At 46.1% G+C, this 16,668-nt stretch overlaps 1 protein-coding gene across 1 annotated transcript; it reads left to right on the top strand.

The window, feature by feature from the left end:
- Nucleotides 1-4,188: 4,188 nt before the first annotated feature.
- Nucleotides 4,189-15,545, top strand: LOC121573334 (matrix metalloproteinase-15; the record flags this gene model as incomplete). The annotated part of the gene is given in 11 exon segments (XM_045220083.1): nucleotides 4,189-4,337; nucleotides 4,779-4,901; nucleotides 4,995-5,184; nucleotides 5,186-5,303; nucleotides 8,059-8,220; nucleotides 8,586-8,654; nucleotides 8,692-8,876; nucleotides 11,880-12,018; nucleotides 13,776-13,926; nucleotides 14,239-14,357; nucleotides 14,669-15,545. Coding segments are annotated over 11 exon segments (1,884 nt in total), but the record flags the coding sequence as incomplete, so codon positions are not given.
- Between the last annotated feature and the right edge of the window lie 1,123 nt (nucleotides 15,546-16,668).

Below are 16,668 nucleotides of genomic sequence, written 5' to 3'. Positions count from 1 at the left end.
TCCACTAATGAATGTAGTACAGACTCTTAGATTGAAACACTGTGCTGAGGAAAATCAATATTGTCATCAGTCAGTTAGTCAATACTGATCACATCAGTGATGGGTCGGCCACTGCGTGCCTCTGCATTCTTACCTAAGTTGTGTTTATGTTTGTGTTTTGGTTGAGTGCACTCTGAGTGAGGCAGATTTGTGACTGACTAGACTGAAGGATTATGATGAGGAATGAGGCTCATACACAGGTAGTTACTGCTGACCTGGCAGCCATTGTTTACGAGACAAAAAGACCTTGGGGCCTTTCTTGTCCCAACATGCCACATCCTGGCAGAGTATTAGCATTGTAGTGTTTAGGTGGTAATGGGGTCTTTAAGTGTAGTCAAGGAGACTTGTTGACTGAGGGATTGTTTTAAAATCTGGGGTGGGGTGGAGACTGACGAGAACAGACAGCCTGTTAGTTAACGCCTATCTGCCAACGTCTGTCCTCAAAGTGTGGGTTGGTGTTCACCTGAAAATGTCACGCTTTTTGTGTGTTTTCACTAAACTGTTACACTTAGCCTGTATCTGATATTCTCTCTCCATTCAATTCAATATAAAGTGATTAATCAGCATGCATGAATAATATGCATATGAGCTCAGCTGAGATCTGTCTTGAATGGATTCTCCCTTTTGCATTTACTGAACATTCTCACTGATGTTATGGTCATCAGCTCCCTTCCTCCCTGCACCTACAGCTTGACCTATCAAAGGAGACTGGACTCCTACACTGTCTGATGAACAGAGATGAAGTGGGAGTGAGGGAGAGCGATAAATGATAGAGAGAGGGAGAAAAAGAGAGTGAACTAGGCGGCTTGCTCAGCTGTGCTGCATGTGATGGTTAAGTGTGACAGCTGTTTTCCAAATGGGACACAAACAGAGGAGAGACATTTAGGCCTGCAGGACTCCCAGGCAGCTGAGGAGCAACAATGAGAGCTCTTGTCTGGAGAGGACTGTTTCAGAGGAAAAGAGGGAGAGAGAGGGAGAAAGAGAGACCAGCATAAAGAAGAGGTGGAGAAGTGGGAGGGGCTATGGTTTATTAAGTCTGCAGAACACAGGAGGCTGACTGTATTGCTTCCTGAAACCCTATCTTTATCCCCAGTTTAACCCTTAACGTTGGCAGAGCCAGCCTCACTCTATTTCTGCTTGTCCATGCAGCATGCCTTCTCTCTGTATTCCAACCAGTTCCTTTGTGTTCCCCTGAGGTTACCCGTCGCCATGGGCACAGCGAGCTTTCATCGCCATGGCGAGAGGTAATGAGTAGCGATGAGAATGGGAAATGCCATGAACCACTAATGGTTACTGTCTTCCCTCCGGATCTCTCTCTCTCAGTTTTCTCTCTCTCGATCTCTGTTTCTCCTTTCTCTCTCTCTCTCTCTCTCTCTCTCTCTCTCTCTCTCTCTCTCTCTCTCTCTCTCTCTCTCTCTCTCTCTCTCTCTCTCTCTCTGTTTCCATCTCTATCTCTGTTTCTCTCTCTCACAAGACACTCACTTACAGAGTAGGACAGTGCCTGTGTGTGTTTTTTATTCCCCCCCTGTCTCGCTCTCCTTCGTTTTTATTCTCTCTCTGCTGGAGGTTAGGACCAAAAGATGGCAGGCTACCAAGTCCAGGGAATAAAAGCATTCTCCATTTGTTAGTGTCTTGGCTGACATTGTGCGGGACGCAGACACTCACGCGCACACACACACACAACCACATACACTGAGTGAGGCTCGTTTTACAATTCCTCGTGAATTGCTGGATCCAGGAGGCCTTCGTTTTGGCAGGTAGGCTCAAGGTCTTATTGAAGGAGCTGCTGACAGGGTAGCTGATTGGACTAAAAGAAGTCCTGTGCTTCACTCCCCCCTGGAACCATAGCCTTGCTTTGTATTCATTACAGATGATTCTTAAAGGGTAGGGTACAGATTGAAGCACTTTACTTTTTAAAAGGGTGCTTTCATATATCTATAACGTGGTGTAGCCTATTTCTCTTGTTCCAACGCCCTTCAATAAATACCATCCCAAACGATGCCAGAGAGAAAAGAAACCTGGTTGTTGTGTCTTTTACAAGCTGGGATAATATATTTTCTGTCTTGTATGAACTCAGATTGTTTGAACGGGCCCTTATCTGGAAGATAAGGTGGGTCCCACCTAAACCAGCCATTCTCCGCTTCCACCCATATCCAATGAAAATATAGGGAAAGTATCTACCTGAATTTGTATGAAAGAGAGAGACAAAAATATCGAATGAGGGAAGCAAAAAGAGGGAGCCAGCCAGTAGGGGGTTGAGAATGTGACAGGAAAGAGAGAGGAAGTTGATATCAGAGAGAGAGAGGGAAGAGGAAGAGCGTAAGAGAGGCTGCAGGGAAAGAGCAGAGAGAGAGACAGAGCAGTGTTTCAGCTGTCTGTAAGGCGCTCTCTTGTCAGCCGTGTTTCCAGAAGTAGCAGCAGCATGGGATCTGGGGGCTCCAGTTGGTGCCCTGGAGAAAGAGGGGTTTACATTCAGCCTGTGCCCAGAAACAGGGCCGGCTATTCAGTCCTGCTCCACAGCAGAGGGAGGGGACCACAAAGGCCTGTGTCTTCTGTGAGCATGGGGGTTGGAAGGCGAAGATCATGCCGGCCAGAAACCAGAGGGAGCCCCATGCAACCAGGAACAGCAACCCAGGCCTGGTCCTTAGATAGAAGAGAAGTGGGCATTATAGCACTCCTCCCCCACCTCTCTGCTTAGTCCGGTGCCTGTATGGTAGGGATAGGTCCACTTCTAATCCCCCCCCACCCCCCCCCCGGTAAATCACTCATTTACTGCTCTGGGAGGAGGTGTGTCTTTAAGAGTTTCTCAAGATGTCCATGGTTGCTTGTGTAACAGGATTAGAGCTTGTTACTATTCTTGTGTAAATCATGTGGCCGCTTCACACACTCAGTCACACAAGGCAGTCTTACAAATATCAGAGGAGTGACATTAAAAGTGTGGCCATTCACATCTCCCTCCATGTGGCTTCTAAAGATGTTCTAACAGATGGAAGTGGTGCAGAATGATTCAAGGCAGAGAGATAAAACATCTCACTGGATGTTAAATGGCTCCTCAGAAGATCAGGAAATGTATGCCACGTGTTTTCCGTGTCTTTTTTCTTCAGTGAAAATATTGACTTATTGCTTTTGCCTTACTGGTTCATACGCTGGGATTTATCATCTCTCGGACACAAACTGCTGTCAACAAAATGGTGTCTCAGCACAGCTGTTTGTAATCAAACTCAGAGATGCATAAAGTTAACCCGCTGTGTTAACCCTGCTCTCAATCACTAGCCCTGTTATTGCCTCCACATTGGTTACAGCAGGCAGGGCAGTAATTCAGCAACCACAGTATAGGGTTAATTGTGTTTATGACAGTATGTGTGTGGGGGACTTCTTATGTAATTAGCGCTAATTACATAATTAAAGATCAGTAGCCTCCTATACAGTAGCGTGGGCTTCAGAGAAAAGCTAACCCCTGCCTCTCCTTATCATCCGCCTCCCAGGCATATCCCATCAGCTGAGGGTTGAGGTGTGGTCATTTTGGTGTGACTGGTTAGTTCCTGATCTCTCTCTTTCACAATGGTTTAGCTGATAGAGTTGCGTGGCCACCCTGTTGAGTGTCTCCATCTGTAGCTCTATCCGCCGCGACGCTCTGGCACAGCCTGTGGTGGTATTAAATATCCCTTTAACAGGTGGAACGGTCAATCTGAAGTCTGTGATTGTATCTGGTTTCTCCCTTCATGTCTTCCTCCCCCACACGGCAGTTACGCTGTTCTGTATGCCTATTAAGCTGTGTTTACACAGGCAGCCCAATTCTGATCTTTTTTTCACTAATTGGTCTTTTGACTACTCAGATCAGCTCTGAAAAAGATCTGACGTGAAAAGATCTGATGTCATTGGTCAAAAGACCAATTAGTGGAAAATTTGAGAATTGGAAGTGTACACTCTGTATGGTGTTAAGTTTCTCTCTCTCTGTCCCTCTCTCCTCTCTCTCTCTCTCTCTCTCTCTCTCTCTCTCTCTCTCTCTCTCTCTCTCTGTCCTCTCTCTCTCTCTCTCTCTCTCTCTCTCTCTCTCTCTCTCTCTCTCTCTCTCTCTCTCTCTCTCTCTCTCTCTCTCTCTCTCTCTCTCTCTCTCTCTCTCTCTCTCTCTCTCTCTCTCTCTCTCAGTCATGGCTGCGGATGTATGGCTACCTACCTCAGGCCAGCAGACAGATGTCCACCATGCGGTCAGCTCACATCCTTTCAAATGCCGTCAGCGACATGCAGCGTTTCTACGGCCTGGAGGTCACCGGCGCGATGGACCAAGGCACGGTGACGTATGTCACACTTCCTTCCCTATTGTGCTCTGTCATTGCTCCCATTACTGCCATCCTAATGCTATTCTCCTGAACCACACCTCTCTCTCTCTGATGCCTATGTGTCCAATCATGTCAATGGATTCATTTCCTAGTTTGTAATGGATTTGTACAGTATGAGGGAGACGGAAGGATTTGAGCCTTGGAGTGATAAGATCATAGGAGTGTGAGGTGGCCTGGTCTGGTCTGGGATGTAGATATCAAATCCCCAACAGGGAGCAATGTCTTCCTATCTTTAGGGGTGGCCTATCTTGAACCCACAGATCAGTTACTGCACATAAAACGCATTCACTTTTCTATGGTACAGCACCTGGGCTGGTATCATGGGCAGTGTATCTCATAAAACCCCAGTGTGACACTGTGTAGAGGAGTGGGGAGTGTAACCCTGGTATCCTCTCCTAGAGCCATGCGGAGGCCGCGCTGCGGAGTCCCAGACAAGTTTGGGGGTCAGATCAAGACCAACGTTCGGCGGAAACGTTATGCACTCACTGGCCACAAATGGAACAAGAGCCACCTCACCTACAGGTAAATAACATAATTTACTTAATCTTGGTCAAGCTTCATCTATAACCAAATTCCAAATGAGTTTTCATTTGGATTCCTCCTCTTCCCTTGCAGTATACAGAACTACACACCAAAGATCGGGGAGTACAACTCGTATGAGGCCATCCGGAGGGCCTTCAAGGTGTGGCAGAAGGTGACCCCGCTGACCTTCGATGAGATCCCCTACCAGGAGATCAAATATGGCCGGAGGAAGGAGCCTGACATCATGATCTTCTTTGCCTCGGGTTTCCATGGAGACAGCTCACCCTTTCGATGGCGAGGGCGGGTTCCTTGCCCACGCCTACTTCCCTGGTCCTGGTATGGGCGGTGATACTCACTTTGACTCTGATGAGCCATGGACCATCGGCAATGGGAACTTGCAAGGTAGGTGATGGATGTGGATGGATACCAGTCTCTTTAGCTCTACACCAGAACCATTACATCTTATACATTCTTATTCATTAAATGCAACGTCCCTGCTTTCCGCTCTCCTCACCTACTTTAGCTGGCCTTTCCCTACCTTCCCCTTGTTTACCATAGTTGGCATGACAAACCACATCATCACTCATTTGTTGAACATTTGTTGAGTTTTACTCCTCCATTACCTCCATTAAACTTCAAAGTTAGATGGATGACATCATACAGCTCTTACAACTCCCACCGGCTCTCAAAGCCGTGTTTTAAGGAATGGAGGTATTCTTTTCATCCTTTCAATCATTAACCAAACTGGTGTTGCCCAGAGGGTCTTGGTGAGTGACTGAGAGTTTTCCCTGCCTTGTGGAGGTGAACGTTGTCATTTCCTGAGCCAGTCAGAGCAGAGAGAGATGGCTGGCTATGCTTGGTGAGGTCGAGAGAGTAGGAGGTGTTACTGGACAGAGCACAGTGAGGGTTTTGAGGTAATTCCACAGTGGGAGACCGGTTTTTGAGTTGACCCTTTCTTTAACACTGTTGTATCCTCATGTAGCCTAGGTCTTTAAAACTCTCTGACACATTACTTTTAACGGTCTTTTAAACCACGAAAATTCTAAAAGTAAAGGTCAACTAAGTGTTCGTGGCACATTAAGGACATTGTTGGCTAAGCTTAAACATGCTTGACAGTGTTGTGGTTATTACACACTGATATCTAACAAAGCTGCATGTCTATTCATTAGGCTCTTAGATGGGGATATGTGCTGCTGTGTTCATTTTAGTGAGGAGGAAGAGAGATAAGTTGGCTCTTCTCCCGAGACGTTTGAAGTCTGTGAGCCACATGGTTGTCAGGGTTACCTTACAGAGCCTTCTTTCTTCCCATCTCTCTTTCTCTCAATCTCTCTCCGCTTTCTCTCTCTCTCTCTCTCTCTCTCTCTCTCTCTCTCTCTCTCTCTCTCTCTCTCTCTCTCTCTCTCTCTCTCTCTCTCTCTCTCTCTCTCTCTTTCTCTGTATCCTGTGGTATATTTTTAGAGTCACATGGATGTGCTGATAGCCCGCTAAGTCACAGATTGTGGTTGGTGGAGAACTTGGAAGGGGATGGGAGGGGATGGGAGCATGCAGCTGACAAAAAGAGGAATCCTGAACATCTCAACTTCCTCAGATGACAGAAGCCATGACATAATGTAGTTCCACACGATGCTGTCTGTCAGTATAATAGAGCGATCCCTACAGACATCTCACCAACCACCCTCAACATTCATTTCAGACAAGATGGCCCACAGATCAGGTCAACGTTAAATTAAAACTGGAATGGAATAATTTGTCATTCACTGGGAAAGTACCATGCCATAACTTGGAACCAACTTTAATGGCGAACCTATAGGATAGGTCAATTAAATTCAAGGCAATTTCCATATACTTTTTTTGTGGGTGTCCACAGGATGTTCTTTGTGAAGGGTGTTTGAAGTGGCAGTCACTGTGTCACAGATGTGTTCTCTATTGCTGTGACAATGCATCACTGTCAGTCTGTCTGGGACAACGGCAGGCTTTGATTGGGGTATGAGGAGTGCGTGTCTTGATGCTTATCAGAAGACATTAGACCGACCACTTTATCTACTGAGGGCACCATTAACACCGTTAAAAACCCTGAACAAGCAAATTTTTGTGCATTGACTTCATAACCTCAATGGGAGGAGCTTACTGTCTGAACATATAGACTACTGCCCCACCACCATGTAGTCTCAGTTAGAATGACGTAACTATATTCGTCACTTGACCAGCTCTGGGGATCAATAACCAGGGTCAAAATGGGAAAACCCCTTGACTTCCCCCCAACCCCCACCTCCAACCCAATCCACAGCTCCAACCCATCCCCATCTCCAACCTCAATCCCAGGTCCACCCCCAGCTCCAACCAAAGCTCCAGCCCCAACCCAAGCCCTGAGCTCTCCAAGTCAACTCTATTAGCTAAACTTGCCAAATATAGCCGTCCTTCATTTCACGCCAACCATTTTACAACCATTCTTTTGGAAGCTATGTACAGTACATTTCTGTCTTTCATTCAGTTTCCTAAGGCTTCACTACTAGCTTGTCATGTTTTCAGTGCCTTTTGTAGCATGGAATTAATGATGTTTTCTGGCTCCTTAATCAACACACGGTTAGTTAGCGTGTGGAGAGAAAGGATGAATAAATACGTTGTGTGAGATGCTGCCTGAATGGCCTGTTCCGCTCGTTGTCTGCCATTCCCTCCTGGGTGACCCCAGTAACTCTGTTAACACTTCCTGCTTGTGGCCACAGCTCAGGTCTCTGCTCAGGTCTCAGTGGTGTTACACAAGGGGACTTACATTTAACATTTTAGTCATTTAGCAGACACTCTTATCCAGAGCGACTTACAGTTAGTGAGTGCATACATTTTCATACTGGCCCCCCGTGGGAAACGAACCCACAACCCTGGCGTTGCAAGCGCCATGCCCTACCAACTAAGCTAAACGGGGCCAGTTTTCTCACTTTACTCACTCACTGTCTATTTTAGGTTTAGTCGTGACGTGGTGTATACTTCTTAAGTGCCTTGAGTATGATAATGACTATCCTCCTTCTCTCTCTCTCTCTCTCTCTCTCTCTCTCTCTCTCTCTCTCTCTCTCTCTCTCTCTCTCTCTCTCTCTCTCTCTCTCTCTCTCTCTCTCTCTCTCTCTCTCTCTCTCTCTCTCTCTCTCTATATCTCTCTCTCCAGGTAATGATCTGTTCCTTGTTGCTGTACATGAGCTGGGCCATGCCCTGGGCCTGGAACACTCCAACAACCCAATGGCCATTATGGCTCCTTTCTACCAGTGGATGGAAACGGATGACTTTCATCTGCCCGAGGATGACCTCAGAGGAATACAACAGATCTATGGTGAGTTGGCCGTCTGTAACAAAACTACTGGTGTATGGACCTGAAAAGGTTGGCTGTAAGAGCTTTGGTTTTTATAAATGTATAAGAGTAGTGGTTCCAGCCCTGGGCACCGCTTTGATTACAACTCTGATTGGTCTGTGTTTCCACTCTACATGCCTCCTGCCCACAGCATGCTCTAAGTGGAAAATCAGCCTGCTGATTCACATATCCACTTATCTAGCTCGGGCAAAACCAGGACACAGCTCCCAATTATGAGATCAGTTGGAGGACAAATCTCTGAGCCCTTGATTTCCTTTTAGGATTTTTGAGTGGAGAGTAGCCTATAACTGCTGTTATTTGATGCGTTTATCACTTTATTTCTGCAGGTCAGCCAGGCGGTACACCCACCCAGGCTCTTCCCACTGTCACTCCTCGCCGGCCAGCCCAGCCAGAACCCAAAACCCCCCAACTCTCCACCCAACTCTCCCCCCAACTCACCCCCCAACTCTCCTCCCAACACTCCCCCCAGATCTCCCCCTAACTCTCCCCCCAACGCCCCACCCCGGAGGCCAGATAAGCCCCGCACGACTGACCGCCCGGACCACTACGGCCCCAACATCTGTGAAGGGAACTTCGACACGGTCACCATGCTCAGGGGAGAGATGTTTGTGTTCAAGGTGAGGACCTCAGACTGCCCCCACACATATGAGATGAGTTGATTCAGTCTCAGGGCTTCTGCTAGGACCTACATACTGTCACTGGCTACCACCCGGTTACTCTACCATGCACCTTGAGACCGCTGTCCCTATGTACGTAGTCATGGAATACTGGTCACTTTAATAATGGGTTTTACCCACTTCATATGTATATACTGTGTTCTAGTCAAGGCCCATCATATTCAACTATTGCTGTACATATACTATTCTTCAGATATACTACATATTCTATCCATATACTGTCCATATTGTCTATACATCCCGTCACATATATATATTTATACTCCAGACTCCGACATTGCTCGTCCTAATATTTCTATAGTTCTTAATTCCATTCTTTTACTTTTTAGATTTGTGTGTATTGTTGTGTATTGTTGAATATTACTGCACTGTTGGAGCTAGGAACACAAATATTTCGCTACACCCACAATAGCATCTGCTAAATATGTGACCAATAAAATTTGATTTGATTTGATCTAGTAGGTAATTTGATCAAAGGCTGGTCGTATTGCAGCCAGTGGGCGTGATAACCATGCTGCTGTCTGTCTATGTCTCTCAGTAGTGCAGTAAAAGCTGCTATGCCCAGGTTAGGAGCCATCTGGAGAGCTTTATGGGCAGGTGGATCAGGGCCTGAGTCCAATTGGGCCCTAAGCAGGCTGTAAAACCCCAGAGCCGCTCTCTTTTATGACATGGAGCCCAGTAAAGAGGAGAGGAGCAGCACTCTCTAGGTCTCAGGTGTGCCTTAACAACTACTGGACCAACCAGTACAGGGCTGCGGAGATGGCTCTCATTTGAACCATTTGTTAAGCCATTTGCTGACAGCTGGAGAGAATTTCACTGTTTATGCTTCAGTTGATGTGGTCAACTCCTCTCTTATGTATGAAAAGAGCCAGTGCTTGACTTGGGCAGGAGCTCGCCGGAGCTGAGTACCGGCACCTAAAATGTTTTACTGCTTGAGCTCCTGCACTTCTTATAGAATATTAGCTCAAAAGTATCCTGCACCTAAATATAAATATCGGCACCTAAAATGAGTGCCGGCACCTATTTCAGTCCAAGTCAAGCACTGAAAAGAGCCATGTTCCCTCTACGACACTATCACTTCTCATTCTTTTGGCTGTATCTAAATAAGTTGGATGTCTCTTTCTTCCAAGAACTGCCATTTGCCATGACTTCAGTTATCTGTCTCTCTGTCCAACTGTCTCTGTGGGAGAGGGCAGAGAAGGTGTACACTACAGGCAGCATAGAGTTGGAGGGGAGTGAAGATATGAGAGCAGGGGGAATTTATATGTCATCAGGCTTTATTTGAAGTACACATACATTAGCTTACGATAGACTGTAGCTTCACAAAGCCGTCTCCTGCTAATGCCCTTAGGAAAGGTACCATCAAGCCCAGACTGTCCCTGACGTTGAGTAGTGTTCATATTAAGGAATAGCTGGTCAGTTCTCTTTTCTCTTGTGTGCCAGTGAGGTTCCACAGTCAGTAGATTTTCAGAATCGTAATTACACTTCTGTTATCCTCTTCTCTTCCTGCCTCTCCATGTTCACAGAAGATTGGAGTAGATTAGATGCAGGGCAGGTCTGCTTTAAATTATGTTCTGTTCACTAACAGGCTGCGCTCCTCGCTTGAAGGACAAAGACAAGCACTGCTGCCAGGAAGATGCAACTCTTAGCTTTTACCATTAATGCTGACAGCCAATGCTATTAACTTACCACTAATGAATGAGCTTGCAGATCCGTGAGGTAGTTTTTGGAAAGCACTCTTAGGCCTACACTGAGAGGGCGATTTCCTTCTTGTGCCGTTTCAGACATGTTTTTAACTACTTTATATAAGTCCAACTCGTAAAATGCTCCTCATGCAACATGCAGCATGCCCAAACCAGTTCCTACAGTAATTGGACATGCGATATGCTCAGCGCTGTTGTTGTGGGTATTAATAGCCTTCTAGCATTGCCTTAGTTATTTCATTGGCCGTTCTGGTAGGCTTGTCATGTAGTGCAGGCATTCGGATGCGCTTGGGAGCCCGACCACCCAGCAGCAGGCTTCTCCTGAACCCCAAACACTGCTGGAACAGAGCCTGTGTTATAGTCAGGTGACAGAGAGATTACGGACTAACAGCTGTTTTCCCTCACCTTTTAAATGGAACTTAATGTGCCCTATTTTCTCTGTTTCTATAGACGGGACCCTACCCTCTCTTTTAGGCACTGCAGAGTGTGCCATGGCGGTGAAATGAAAGGGGGGAGTGTGTGGCGTGGAGACGGGTAGGTGGGTTAGTGGATGTAGAGGAGGGGGGCTGGGTGTTAGAACAGACGGTTTCAATTTAGAGGCCCTTGGCTGCGTTCCTGGGTCTGGTTTATATATTAGACAGGTCTGAAGTAATCTCAAGGTCTGGGCCTGAGCCAACGAGATGGAGGGAATGTGAAGGTCAAGCTCGGACACGCACCGCACCATGAGACTAGGGACTTACTGAGGACACACTGAGAGAGAGAGAGAGAGAGAGAGAGAGAGAGAGAGAGAGAGAGAGAGAGAGACAGAGAGAGAGAGAGAGCGTGTGTGCATGTGTGCATGGATGTGTATGTAGTGTATGCGTATGTTATTGAAGTATTTCTCCCATTGATTGATCCAAACTGTTGAACGTGGCTGTGAAGACTTCCTCCTCCAGGCAATGTGCTAAACAGACTGATAGAGAGGGGATGTTTAAGAACTATCAGGCACATGGCCCATCATGTTTGACACTCTCTGTTCCTCTCTCCCATATGACTCTGCAATTTATGGATTGCATGATGGTACTTAACTGCTGATACACAGTCTTGCGTCCATATCTGGTGGGCAGGCAGCAGCCCCCAGCTATGTCTGGAGCTCCAGAGAGCCATGTCACAGGCAAGGTCAGAGGTTAGAGGTCATGCTGAGCATTAGAGCTCCAGTGGATGTGTCCCTCTAACAGCTCTCCCTGCTCTTTTCTGACAGGGTCGCTGGTTCTGGCGGGTGCGGAGGAACAGGGTCCTGGACAACTACCCTATGCCCATTGGTCACTTCTGGAGGGGACTGCCTGGAGACATCGATGCAGCCTACGAGAGACACGATGGGAAATTCGTCTTCTTTAAAGGTATTTGTACTCTCATAATAATTTTACCAGATGTGCACGTAAGACTACAAGCAGGCGCGCAGGCATACACACGAACACACGCACACACACGCGCACACACACACAGTCAGTCATTGTTGTTTTTTAAATGAGGGTTAAACAGAAGATAAATAGTCCAACTCAGAGGACTGGAACAGTGTTTGTTAATGTGCTGAAGTAGCAGCAATCACAAAACAACTGAACGCTTTGGTTACACTATAATGAAGCATTGTTGCTGATACCAAAATGGATTCACAAACATTGTTTCTGTCCTCTGTGTGTATTTTCTTTTTACGCTAGTGTGCCTTGGAGACGAAACATAAAGCTGTTAGTATTTTCCACATTACAATATCATTACAGTGAGTAAACATTGCTAATTTCACATTAACACTTATTTTTGCAGACATTAAGTGTTCCTTGATCTCCACATTCACTTTAGCATGGAGCCCCAAATGTATTGTAACCCCGGATAGTATATTACGGACAAACGGTCTTTGAATTGATAGAAGAGATTATGTTTCTGTCTAAATGGAAAATATAATGACATCGTCAAGTTAAAATGGGAGGACTGGAGATCCCTAGAGTCTTTGTGCTGAAATGCAATCGGATTGGGCTAGACATGAGATCTCCTTGGTGGCAGTGAATGCTCGTTGGCTCGAGCTGTAATCCTCCCCAGACTCCTCATTCGGTCACAACTACCTCTTTCCTCCCTGCACCGTTGCCACAGAAACCGTCCCATACCCCCAAACACTTTAGGTTTTAACTTTCATTTCGATCATTTTCCCTCATTAGGTTGACATAAAAAGTGCTTTTGCTGCTGTAAGGTTTTCTCCCAGACCTCATTGCGGCTTTCTATTGATTTCCCCCCACCTCCTCCTCAATTGTTAAACCACAAATGTAATAATATCCTTAGGAGAGCCTACACAATATGATTTGTCTGTAGAGGTTATTGTAGATCCCGCTGGCATCTCTTTGCTCTATGAATTTTGTAACCAGAAACAGTGAAAGACAGATGGAGATAGTGAAACCGCTTTTTGGGGATACATTTGAGCTGTCGCTCTTTAAAACAGCTGGCTCTCCCTAAAGAAAGTCTTCATGGCAAGTGATGTCATTTGGCAAGACCTTCTGAAATTTGGATGACAGCCATAGGAAAGAAACTAAGGGACCAAAAAGTTGGCCTGCAACATCTGGCAGATGTGAGTGAGAGAGTTGCATCAGCCGTTTGTCTCCAGATGCTGACTGCAAAGGTTTTCTTTTCAATGAGAACTGGGCCATGAGAATAGAAAGCATGTTGGTGGTGCCTTTGTGTCTAACATACTGTAAAACAATACAAAACGACTCACCATGTCCTCGACATTTCCACTCTAACCACTTCAAATGCATTATATCTAACCAAAGCTGTGCATAAACTCTATTTCTCTCTCTATAATGTCCATTATTGGTGCATGCTAGCCAGCAAATAAACAAGACTGTAATGTAATGGCGGGTTAACAGTTTATGAGTGGTAGTTGTTGGAAAGGGAAAGTCCATATGCATTGCTCCACAAAGGACCATTAACCATGAATCCCTTTCTCCCTCCCTCCTTCTCTCCCTCCCGTCCCTCCTGAATTATTATGTCCCACCCAATATCTGTCCTCCCTTTTCTCTCATCTCCTTGATGTATATGTTCCCCCACCCCTCCTACATCACTGTCCTCCTCCTCCTCTCCTCTCCTCAACCCTCCTCTCCTCCACCTGTAGGGAATAAGTACTGGTTGTTCAGGGAGGCCAACCTGGAGCCTGGTTACCCCCAGGAGCTGACGGACTATGGCAGGGACATCCCCTATGACAGGATAGACACAGCCATCTGGTGGGAACCATCAGGTTTCACATACTTTTTCAAAGGAGACTGGTAAGGAAGGGACTCTCCCTGTTATCTGTGAATTTCATGACTGTTGCCCTTTTTCATGTTGATAGATGGAGTTTCGATCATGTCTTCACTACTGTGAAATTGTCTTCTATTGTTTTGGCTATGGAATATGTTTTTACACGATTACGATGACATAATCTCTTGGCGTGTAAGGATGTGGCATCATCTCTTTTGTGCTGACTGCTTTGGCTTAGAAGACACATACACCCTGAGTTCTACATGAATGCCTGATTTAACGTAAGTGCTGTATAGTGGTTTAACATACTGTTATTCTCTCCCTCCTCTCATCTCTAGGTACTGGCGCTTTAACGAACAGTCCCGTGCAGTCGACAAGGACTACCCCAAGCCAATCAGTGTGTGGGGCTCTGCGGTCCCGTCCTCTCCCAAGGGGGCTTTCCTCAGCGATGATGGAGGTGAGAGAGGCGAGATGGCCAGGAAAATGGCAGTAATAAACACTGAACAAAGGAGAAGGGTGGGTCTGGTCAATCAGAGAGAGGGAGAGAGGGGGAGAGAGGGAAGGAGAGAGAGGGGGAGCTTAGTGTAGGGAATATGAGCTGAGTAGGGAAAGAAGTGACATCATCTTGAAAGGACGAAAGAAAAAGACTGTCTTTTCCCCCCAAAACTGTACTGTATTTACTGTCTCACTCAATGCCATGGATAAGTATTTGATTATCATAACATTGTATTTTGTACTAAACATCCTCCCTCTGTCTTCCCCTCCCAGCTTATACATACTTCTACAAGGGATCCAAATACTGGAAGTTTGACAACCACCGGATGAAGAGTGAGCCGGGCTACCCTAAATCCATCCTGAGGGACTTCATGGGCTGCAGTGTGGACCTGGACCCAGATAGAGACAGGGACACCGACGCAGGCCGAAAGGTCCCCGACGTGGATCGCCCGCCCTTCAACCCTGACGCAGGCCGGGACAAAGACAAGGACAAGGAGAAGGACAAGGAGCGGGACCACACCAACGATGTAGACTATAAGGACGAGAGAGACGAGGAGACCAACGAGGTGGACGTGGTGCTGAAGATCGACGAGAGTGAGACGCGCGCTATGAACATCATCATGGTGACAGTACCCCTGATCCTGGTGCTGTGCATCCTGGGACTGACCTACGCCATCATCAACACACTGAAGAGGAAAGGAGCTCCCAAACTGCTGGTCCACTGCAAACGCTCCATGCAAGACTGGGTGTGACCTCTGACCCACTTAATAACCCCCCCCCCCAACCTGAACCCTACCCTTGTTCTTCTATATTCTCATCCAAAACATGATAGTATAGACATACGTGCAAATACATACATACACGGATTCAAAAACACACACACACACGCACGCACACACACACACACACACAGCAAACATAAACACATACTCCTAACTCCTCTCCCTCCCATGGTGCTCTACCCAATGAGTTGACTGTGGTCTGTTTATTTCAGAAAGTTTGCACATTGTTTTTTGTTTTTGTTTGGTTCATATTCTGTGTTTGTTTTCTAAACCAGGAAGTGTCTGCATTATTTTCTCTCTCTCCGCCCCGTTACAGAGGGTTTCTCTGAGATAACTTCCATCTGGTTCTTGGATTAACCTTTGGAGAACAAAAACAGAGACAAAACAGAGCGATAGAGAGAGACTGCAGCACAGAATGAAGAGAGTGAAGGAGGTTTGATTCTGTGAAAAGCAGAGAGCCCCCCTCCCTCTCCCACTCCTTCTCCCTCCCTCCCACCTCCTCCCTCACTCAGGACTCCTTCAGCTGAAGCAGGCCTACTGCAGGTCAGGTATCAACAGGAGAGAGAACAGCGTAAACAGTGTCACTTCTGAACTGTAACTCACCCAATGCCTTTTATTACTACACCTTCCATGTTGAACAGCCAATAACTGAGCTTTTGGTTTTCTCATCTGTTTTTAGTTCAAGGGCACCATGGATGATATTGGAAATGTTGTCCATACTTTATAGACAACTTTCACAAATGTTTGGCTTATTCAACCAAACATGGTCCCATGGTGCCTTTTTCATTTCTAACCTTGTGTCGGTCCTGTTAAACCATGGCGATGAGAGTTTGAGTTGTTATGATAGGGAAGGGTTGGAAAAGAAAGGTGCTTCTTTCCTATTTTTTTAAGACAAAGGCAATTCACTGTGAAATGACTCTGTGTGGGACTTGGGGGAGCAGTTGAGGTACTGAGGTAGGAGAGAGACAGGGGGTATTGAAAGAATATCCACTGGGCGCAAAAACGGATTGAATCAACATTGTTTCCATGTCATTTCAATGTGATGATGTTGAATCAACGTGGAAAACTGATTGGATTTGCAAAAAGTCATCAACGTAAGGGAATCTCATTTTTCAACCAAACCTTTAACCTAAATACAACCCAGCTAGCACATTTGGTTCCTTAGAAGTTGTGGGAACATACATTTTAGGTTATCCATTGGTTCTGGGAACGAAGCCATACGTTTCCTGACCGGTAAAACTGAACGTTTTTAAACGTTCTGAAAAACATTAACATTTCGCCTGTTCTGGGAACTTTCATTTTTAGGTTGCAGGAGGTTGTGAGAACGTTTTACGATGGTTCCCTGAAAGTTTTCCTGGGAGGTTTTATTAATGTTCTGAGAATGGAAATAAAGGTTATTTGAAGGTAATTAAATAACGTTCTGAGAACATGTTTCAATAAGACTTTTAATAACACTGCTAGCTTAGGTTAACTGTTTTGAACTCCAAGCAC

The sequence above is a fragment of the Coregonus clupeaformis genome, unplaced genomic scaffold (assembly GCF_020615455.1).
Source record: "Coregonus clupeaformis isolate EN_2021a unplaced genomic scaffold, ASM2061545v1 scaf3126, whole genome shotgun sequence".
Classification (NCBI taxonomy): domain Eukaryota; kingdom Metazoa; phylum Chordata; class Actinopteri; order Salmoniformes; family Salmonidae; genus Coregonus; species Coregonus clupeaformis.
The sequence above is the reverse complement of the archived record's forward strand: the minus strand, read 5'-3'. Positions and strand labels throughout refer to the sequence as shown.